Source organism: Heloderma suspectum, chromosome 1 (genome assembly GCF_057233095.1).
Source record: "Heloderma suspectum isolate Gila_16-S chromosome 1, 16-S_ref, whole genome shotgun sequence".
NCBI lineage: Eukaryota > Metazoa > Chordata > Lepidosauria > Squamata > Helodermatidae > Heloderma > Heloderma suspectum.
This window is the reverse complement of record NC_139458.1, coordinates 435953422-435962576: the sequence shown is the minus strand read 5'-3', so window position 1 is coordinate 435962576 and position 9155 is coordinate 435953422. Positions and strand designations below refer to the sequence as shown.

The 9155-nt window shown below is 46.1% G+C and overlaps 1 protein-coding gene across 1 annotated transcript; it reads right to left on the bottom strand.

The window, feature by feature from the left end:
• Positions 1 to 297: 297 nt before the first annotated feature.
• Positions 298 to 8924, bottom strand: DNAJC27 (DnaJ heat shock protein family (Hsp40) member C27). Its single transcript, XM_084829466.1, has 7 exons — positions 8715 to 8924; positions 7057 to 7139; positions 6401 to 6470; positions 4589 to 4753; positions 4255 to 4377; positions 2624 to 2784; positions 298 to 1876 (listed from the first exon to the last, which is right to left on the bottom strand). Exons 1-7 carry the CDS (start codon positions 8790 to 8792, stop codon positions 1744 to 1746), a joined length of 813 nt encoding a protein of 270 aa, XP_084685592.1. The 5' UTR covers positions 8793 to 8924; the 3' UTR covers positions 298 to 1743.
• Positions 8925 to 9155: the final 231 nt, after the last annotated feature.

Below are 9155 nucleotides of genomic sequence, written 5' to 3'. Positions count from 1 at the left end.
CTACCGCACCACACTAAGGGGTATTTTAGAGGATTGAGAATTTAGAATTCTCAATTGAGAATTTAGGAGATTGAGATTTAGGGTAGAGAAACAGACTTGAGTGATTGAGCGCTAGGAGGGGGATCCCACCTCTACCCACGTGCACCTCTACCTCTCTTCCATTTCCAGCTATGTTACCTTGAAGTGCTCTAGATAGCAATGTGGGGGGTGGGGGAGAGGCAGGGAGAAGTGTGGACTTGCTGGGAGAATCAACACCCCTTTGCTTGCCAAAGTAGCCCGTTGGCAAAACATGTTCCCAAGAAGATATAGACACAGGTTTTCCAGTAAAATTGGCTACATGATTTTCCCAGAGTCAAATGTATCCTTTTAACTGAGATATAATTTCACTAATTAGCTTTAAGAAAGTGATCTTGAAAATAGCAGTTCTTACGTTTTTAGCCTGATGAGGCTAAAATAGATTTTCCAGCTTTTAAATTACCATACCCCCCACCTCTTGACCGTGGGAAGAGGGATCTTTTGGCATCTCACCTACCCAGCCCCATGCACCTGTTTATATTTGTTTTGCTTTTCCCAAACTATACTCTGAAATCTCATAGCAGTGATCAGGAAGGGCTCCTGAGTGCCACAAAGCATTATGGGGATGCTACAGCTCCCCACGCCATTCCTTCCAGTCATTAGGACGCAAAGTTAGATCAATTCCAGAGAAACTCCATAGCAGAGGATTTTACCTTTGACAGGGGCTGGGCTGCAGGCAGGTGAGGGTGGGAACCCTGCAGGCCAAGCCTGTTTCCGGAAGCACTTCAGATGTACTGGCTACTATTTACCCTGTTGCTTTATGACTCTCAAGCAAAACAAATCCCATGAAATACTTGATCAACACCAAGAATATTTCCTGTCATTTTAGTCTCATCAAGAAATGGAGAAGCAGCCAGTGAGATTTTAAATCCTACCTCCCCTAACCTGAACATGCTTTCCTTGTCTGCTAGTTTGTATTAGGAATCATTTGGTATATAAACTAGGAGCTGAGCCTCAGTGACTGAATCCCTAATGTGGAGAAGAAAGCCACAGGGGAGGTCAGAAAACATTTGAACATGCCTAGAGAGTAGGACTCAAATGGTGAATGGCGCTGCCCACCTCCCCACCACTCCACATTCATCTGACAGCGGCTCCCAGTGCTCCAGTCCCAGCTGCCATGTTTACTTATCCGTGTGCGCGTGCGTGCGCGCACATGCGGTGTAAGAGACCATAAGAGCCAGGAAAGGGCACCTGGTGGCCAGCATGGCCAGCCATGGCACTGGGAAAGGCAAGGCCTCATAGGCTGCTTATTGAGGAAGTGGGCCCACTGGAAAGGGCAAATTGCCAAAGAGTAAAAGCCAAGAGGAGCAACTCAATGATAAATCAGAGCAGACTGAAAAGCACCACATTTGGGTTAACAAAGTACAAGGACGCCACAGAAACATGTCTTTCCACATAGAAGAAACATATTTTGGAGTCATCTTAATCCAAGGCCAACTTCCCTACAGGGGAAAGAAAGGGGTATTTCAGCTGCTGAGCCATTCAGATGAACGTGGGAATCCATCACAGAAGGGCAACCTCCAGTGAGCCTGTTGCAGCAGCAGTAGTTCCTCCAGGTCTTACTCTCACCATCCTTGCTTGAAACAGAAGGCAACCCTTGATGTCTCTCATCTGGACATGAGGAGGCTGTGAACACCTGCTCTTGGGGAAAGCCACGTCCTCCCCATTTTACTTGATGTTTTTGAGCAAGGCAGTCCGCGCATTGACCACAGCTTTAAAGGCATCCTCACTGCCAGGAGCCATGCACTTATCTGGGTGGAGCAGCACTGCCAACTTCCGATAGGCCTTGTTCACCTCATCCCTGGAGGGCAAGACAGACATGCGTCAAGAATTGCCACTACAATTGCAGGCATAATAATGAAGTACAATTTCAGGAGGTGGTATATGTCCTGGCTCCATCCACTGGCCCACAGGACTCAAAACAGAGCACCGAAATTACCCGAATAGTGCAATTTACTGACCATTGTGCTTATTGTTCTGAATGCACAGGTCATTTTGTTTATAAAATCAACCAAGCAAGAAAAGGATGGTCTCCATTATTACCAATCAGACAGGTGGATGAAGCAACTGCTACTACAAATACATCCAGGATTCGGAAGTCCAAGTAACGTTCGTCTCAGTCTTTCAACTCAAGAAGAATGGCAATCTTCATAGTCCTAAAAGGTACTGTCAGAACCCCCACCCCCTTCCTTCACAGCATGATGGTGGCAGGGGGATGGGGGACGGGACCAAAACCAATGGTTTGGACGGGGGTCAGTGCACATGCATCATCTAGGAGTACCCGATGTTGCTGATGGGCACTGGGGCACCTATAGCCACTAGAAGCAAAAAAGATGTAGGGGCACTGGCAAAGGGAGATATTTGGCAAGTCTGTTGTGCAGAAAGGCATTATATACTGGCCAAGCTTTCCACACAGAAAAAACATTCCCCCTTACTGCTTACCATAAACTATCAAAAGCCCTTCCCATCCTCTCCCACCCAATTCTCCACTGCTGGCTGCTACACCAACAGTGATCACTTTCTGTCTAAAGGCTGGGGACTCCATTACCTCGTGGCCCCTGGCTTGACACCCAGCATGTCCCAGCTGTCCTTGCTGCTGCGGATTCTCCGGATGGTGTCCGCTTGCTCTTTGGTGAAACTGATGCTCATGCTGGACATGGGGCGCTTTCCACCATTGTCACACAAATCAACAATGGCAGAGTAGAAAGTCTGAAAGCATACCGAAGGCAAAGTTAGCAAATTCTTGTATATGCCTACTGCGCCACAATTTTTATTTTATGCCCAGAAAGCTGAGAAAAGGGAGAAAAGCTAGTTTTCTTGAGGAAGATCTAAATGCTTAATCCTACAAGCGTAAGACCTTCAAATGGTGCAGAAGAAAGATGACCGGTGGGTGGGTGGAATTCTGCTACACCTTGACTTTGGGTGCAATTGACGCATTCAATCACTCCCAGTGCAAAGTCTTTTGAGGAAGCTGTCTGTTGAGTCTCTGAATGAGCCCCTCTAGTAAAGATGCCCACCCAGATCAACAGTGACTCATGAAGAAATATGGTGGTTAGGATTCAACGCAGGTACACCATTCTTACCCATAAACATTCCAAACATGTGGTTAAGACTGAAGTGTGTGGCCAATTTTAATCCTGAAAAGAGTCTGCTTCACCTTTGAACCTGAGAAACCCTGCTCGAAGGTATGTTGGTCCTAGGCTATGAAGGTCTTTATAGGTTTTTTTTTAAAAAAAGGTCACAACAGAAAAGCTGCTGCCAGAATGGCTTACAATCTAAAAGATGGACAGGATTCAAAAGGAAGAGGGAGAAAATGCACAAAGTTATAGAAATACTAAAACTTTCTAACCAAACTACTGGAATCTGAGAAAAATTACTAAGTGCTAGTGATGGGTGAACTCCCCTCCATACAATTTGGAATTGGCTTAGTATTTGCAAGCTCTAAAACACATACAACTCATATTTTCTGAAGACTGCTCTCCCAGTTTGTAATGTTGGCATACTTCATCAGAGGGGTAGACAATATGTGGCCACTGCATTCCACCAAATTTGGCAGCGGCAAAATAAGCTGCCAAAAACCTGCCTTTTTAGCACTATGGAGCACTAACAAAGTGAGATTTAGCTTGTTCTCAAGCTAAATTTGACCCTTTCAGCCGTCTGTAATGGTTTGCTGCTAAAGTTTGGTAGAGAACCACGAACTTTTAACCCCAGTGTGGCCCGCAGGAGTGAGTCAGGGGGTGAAAATCATTATCATGTTGCTGCATCAGTTTCAGCCACCCATCAAAATTTCATCTATTTCTTGTTCAAATTCAAGTCTACTTTTTGTCCAAGCACATGCAAAATCTTGTTTCACACGCTGACCTAACAATATTCAATTCATAACACATCCAAGCATTATGTTCTGGACATTTCAAATTCCAAGACAGGTCACTACAAAGCTTCATCAACATCATCAATAACATTTTTCATTCGGAATGTTCAGCTTCCAGCTGAATAAAACTTTGCTTCAATACTACACTTATTAGCAGCTTCCAGGTTGTGAGCCGGGCAGAAATGCAGCATCTCTCAAATACAGAGGCTAAAAAATGCCACCTCAAAGCATTCATTTAGGAGAGTGTACAGGGCACAATCCACTGGAAGCCAAGGAAAAGGGATGCAGGAGGACATAGGAGGTTTTACCTGGAACATCTCATTGACTCCCTCACCAGTCTGTGCTGAGGTCTCAAAATAAAGGAAGCCCCTACTTTCTGCCCACAGCCGTCCTTCACTTTCATCCACAGTGCGGAGCTTGGCACAGTCAATCTGAAACACAAGTGGAAGAAAAGCATGATCCTAGCTAATAGTTATTGACCTGTACTCCATGACTTTGTCTACTCATCCTTTTTTAAAGCCAATAATTCACATCAGTAATGTCTCCAAACCACGCTGCTTTCTGATCTGAGAGTCTCTACAAGAGCCCAGTGTTACAAGCAAGAACCTTTCTACATTTTATACTCCTCTTAGAAATGGTTACCTTGTTGGCACAAACCACAAAGACAATGTTCTCCGTGTTCCCATGTGGTCCAAGTTCCTGCTTCATCTCAGCAAGCCACAGGTCAAGAGCATCAAAAGATTCCTTCTGCCCAACATCATACACTAGAATTACACCCTGGGTGTCCTTGTAAAACTCATTGCGCACCTTAAACAGAGCACAGAAACAAAGCAAGTGGATATTATGGACCAACAAGATGCCGCAGGAAAGAGAAGTGACCACAAGTACCATAAATCAGGCACTGGAGTCTATGAGTAAATTTTTGATCACTTGGGTGCCAATATACAACTGATCTGACATAATCTACACAGGAGACAAATGCTGCTGCAGGATTCACCACCAATGTTATAATCTGAACTGTATCAGGAGAGGCAGTTTTGGCTGTGCACAGGTACATTGCACCTGACTGAAATACAATCTGCCCTGGCATAGATGCAATAAGGGGATTTATTTTATTTATTTATTTATTGCATTTATACCCCGCCTTTCTCCCTCTCGCAAGGAACTCAAGGCGGCTTACATTATCCTCCTCCTCACCGTTGTATCCTCACAACAACAACCCTGTGAGGTAGGTTGGGCTGAGAGTCTGTGACTGGCCCAAAGTCACCCAGTGAACTTCCATGGCCAAGTGGGGACTAGAACCCGGATCTCCCGGCTCCCAGTCCGTCACTCTCACCACTACACTACACTGGCTCTCATAAGAGAGCCCTGGGATAAGGGAAGTGATCCATCCCTTCCATCTTTAGAAGCCAGGAGGATGCAGTAATCATGTGGGTAAAAATGGAATTCATGTTATGCTTGTATAAGATTATAGGAGTCCTACTATATATGTAGGATGGTCAACTGAGTACTCCACTGTAGTCACATGTTATGGATAGTAGGTGATGATAGCACATCAACCTTACTGGAGCAACAATTTGGACCTTAGGAGATTATTTTTAAAATTACTTTTAGGCCACCTTTAATGGTAAAACCCTCTCAAGGCGGCATATAGAATAAAAACCAAAATAGGGCAGCAAGATCGTTAACAGGGACTGGCCAGCGAGCTCATATTACGCCAGTACTTTCCCAGCTGCACTGGCTGCCAGTCCATTTCCGGGTCCGATTCAAAGTGCTGGTGTTAACATTCAAAGCCCTTAACGGCTTGGGGCCAGGTTACCTGAAGGATCGCCTCCTCCCATATGTGCCTGCCCGGACCTTAAGATCATCATCAGCGGCCCTTCTCCGTGAGCCCTGCCAAAGGAAGTGACGCGGGTGGCTACTAGGAGGAGGGCTTTTTCTGCTGTGGCACCCCGGCTCTGGAATGAGCTCCCTAGTGAGGTTCGCCTGGCACCTACATTGTATTCCTTTTGGCGCCAGGTGAAGACCTTTTTATTTTCCCAGGCATTTTAGCATTTTAGCTTTCTAAATTTTTAGCTTTGCTGTTTTAAGTCTGTATTTTAAACTCCTGCACTGCTGCTAGGTTTTTATTGTGGTTGTATTGTTATTTTGTGGTTTTAATGTTCTATATATTTTAAATTGTTTTATTGTGTGTTGTTTGGTTTTAATTTTTGTGAACCGCCCAGAGAGCTTCAGCTATTGGGCGGTATAGAAATGAAATAAATAAATAAATCAAAAATTTACAAATAGGCAATAAATATACAATAAAACACTATTAAAATGCATATTAAGGTGTTTATTTTAACATATATTCTAGCTTCATTCTATACGATGGAGCCATCAAGATTTCAAAGGCCAGAAATCTCTGGATCTATGGTCCTGACTTCATCACCAGAGTGCTGCCATCTTGCTTACCTCATAGAAGAAGGGGTGTCCAGCCATGTCAAAGATATTCACTTTGATTTCTCGGTCCCGAACCTGCACTCTGAAAGAAAGACAGCCATAACATTCAAGTATTCCAAATACCCTTCTCTCTTGCACCAAGTTCAGCTATTTTGTGACACAGGCATTAGCAAGCATGACAACATGAAAGTTGATCCACCAGCACAGCTGAACTTTGATGTGGATATGCAGCATGAAAAAATCCATGGTTAATTTGTGAAAAGGATTAGTAATTGGATAAGCGATCAGTGAAAGGAGACTCCAAATCAATCAGATTACAAATTCTCCTTCCACTGAGGATTTCACTAGTATCACAGTAAGTGTTTATTTGGACATTCAAAATATTCTCCAGGTCATATGCATCCTGACTTCTAAAGGGACACATTTGTGTGCAAAATGTAATATGCGATGAGATGACAACAGATATACATGCAAATTTACAGCAGTGACTTTCACCAATGTCATGGTAGCAAAACGATGAATGATTGCAGTCACTGAACTATCAGAGCATGACTTCTTGTCTTTCTGTCTTGCTCATACATATATTTTGCCTTGGTTCTCACCACATCAGACTATTTTCAGAAACTGCTGTGTGTAATTGCTGTTTGCTATGAAAGGAAGGTACTCACTTGGTGACACCATAATCAATGCCGATTGTTGCAAGGTATTTGGGAACAAACCTCTTCTCACAGTATCGCTTTATGATGCAGCTCTAAAAAGCAAAAGAATGGTGAATTTTACCAAATTGGCTAAGCTGTCTATTCAGCCCTCTATGTGATGTGCTTTGCAAGGCTAATCGCAATGTACATCTTTTAAAAAATATGTGTTTGCTGTATGTGTGTGTGTGAGAGAGTAATAAATGTTATACAGTAAGCAATTGTAAATTTTGATTTCAACTCAACACAGTTAAGAGTTTTGTATTTTAAAAGACCCATAATTTACATCTTGACAAAGATTTAGGGCGCAATCCTATGGGGATAGGCGGCCACCTCCAAACTCGGAGGTGACCACCTTTCCAATGCAGGGCAGGAGAAGCACAGAGGGGATCGTTCCCTCTGTGCTTCTCGTGCTCTGCATTTGCAGCTGTCTAGCCGCGGGAAGGTGGAGTGGGGGAGGAGGCTACCGGACAACACATAGGATGTGTCGTACCAGCGTTTCCGCCTTCCTCACCCTGGAATGCCCCGTTTTGACCTCTCTGTGCTCCTCTTGCAAGCGCAGAGCATGGGGCCGTTTCCGCACTCCAAAGAGGCGGCACGGAAGGGGGGTAAGTTCAGTTCTCTGGGAACTGACCTCACAGCACAGGCTCCGAGGTCAGTTCCCGGAAACCCACATATCCTATGGCCGTCTAGCCGCTGACTAGTGGCCATAGGATTGCTCCCTTATATAATTTCCCCAACTTATAACTGTTTTTACATACAGTGCCATCAGTGTATACAGCATATTACAGACATTCACAGACAAATTTTACTTTCTTGGGCTCCAAGATCACCGCAGACAGTGACTGTAGCCATGAAATTAAAAGACGCTTGCTCCTTGGGAGGAAAGCTATGGCAAACCTAGACAGCATAGTAAGAAGCAGAGACAACACCTTGCCGACAAAGATTCATATAATCAAAGCTATGGTTTTCCCAGTAGCAATGTATGGCTGTGAGAGCTGGACTATAAGGAAGGCTGAGCGCCGAAGCATTGATGTTTTCGAACTGTGGTGCTGGAGAAGACTCCTATGAGTCCCCTGGACTGCAAGGAGGCCAAATCAGTCCATCCTAAAGGAAATCAACCCTGAGTGCTCACTGGAAGGACAGATACTGAAGCTGAAGCTCAAATATTTTGGCCTCCTAATGCGAAGAGAAAAGTCACTGGAAAAGTCACTGATGCTGGGAAAGACTGAAGGCAAAAGGAGAAGGGGACGGCAGAGGATGAGATGGCTGGATAGCAGCACCGATGCAATGAATCTGGAGTTGAGGCTTGAGCACGCTCCGGGAGAGAGCGCAGGACAGGAGGGCCTGGCGTGCTACAGTCCGTGGGGTCACGAAGAGTCGGACACGACTGAACAACAACAAAGCTCCTTGGGGGGAAAAAAAGGCAGGATAGAAATATAATAAAGAGATACATTTTAAAGTTCCATCTTGACCATTTCCCTTCCCAGAAGCCTTTGCGGTTGGCCACACAACTGGCGCACATCGCCTCACTCTACAAACTAACACACCTCAACGGCCATAACGGCGCCTGATTGGTCGTCCGGCTTGTCATTCACAACCTCTTCTCCTGCCCCTGCCCCTCCTCTTACCTTGCCCACCTCCGCGTTGCCCATGGAGATGACTTTGATCCGCAACGACTTGCGCGTCTCCTTCCGCTTCGCCTCCATCTCCCAGGAGGGGAGGGGAGAAAGCCGCTCTCCTCAGCGAGGCCGGATAACGGCTCAGGGAGCCCCGACGAGTCCGCCGTTCGGGGCCATGGCCTCCGCCGTCCCGCTCCCCATGGTCCCCTCGGCGCCGCCGCCGCCAGGGCCCGGCGACGCTTCGCGGGGCTTCCGGATCTCGCGAGAATTGGCCCAAGAACGCTCCTTCGGCCGTGCCACGCGAGAACCGGGGAATCTCGCGAGACTACTCGCGTTGCCTCTCGCGACGCAGGCCTCGTCGCAGCGCGCGTCTGCTCGCCTCTGTCAGCCCCGAGGGGCGCAGCGGGCGGGCTCCGGGTAGGAGTGCGGGCTCCGCGCGTATCCCCGCCT

Excerpts from the sequence above, each read along its gene's own strand:
- DNAJC27 (XM_084829466.1), bottom strand. The coding sequence starts at position 8,792 with ATGGAGGCGAAGCGGAAGGAGACGCGCAAGTCGTTGCGGATCAAAGTC. Across the intron at positions 7,140-8,714 it reads GCAACGCGGAGGTGGGCAAG|AGCTGCATCATAAAGCGATA; the intron begins GTAAGAGGAGGG and ends TTTGCTTTTTAG. Across the intron at positions 1,877-2,623 it reads GTCAAGCCAGGGGCCACGAG|GGATGAGGTGAACAAGGCCT; the intron begins GTAATGGAGTCC and ends CTTGCCCTCCAG.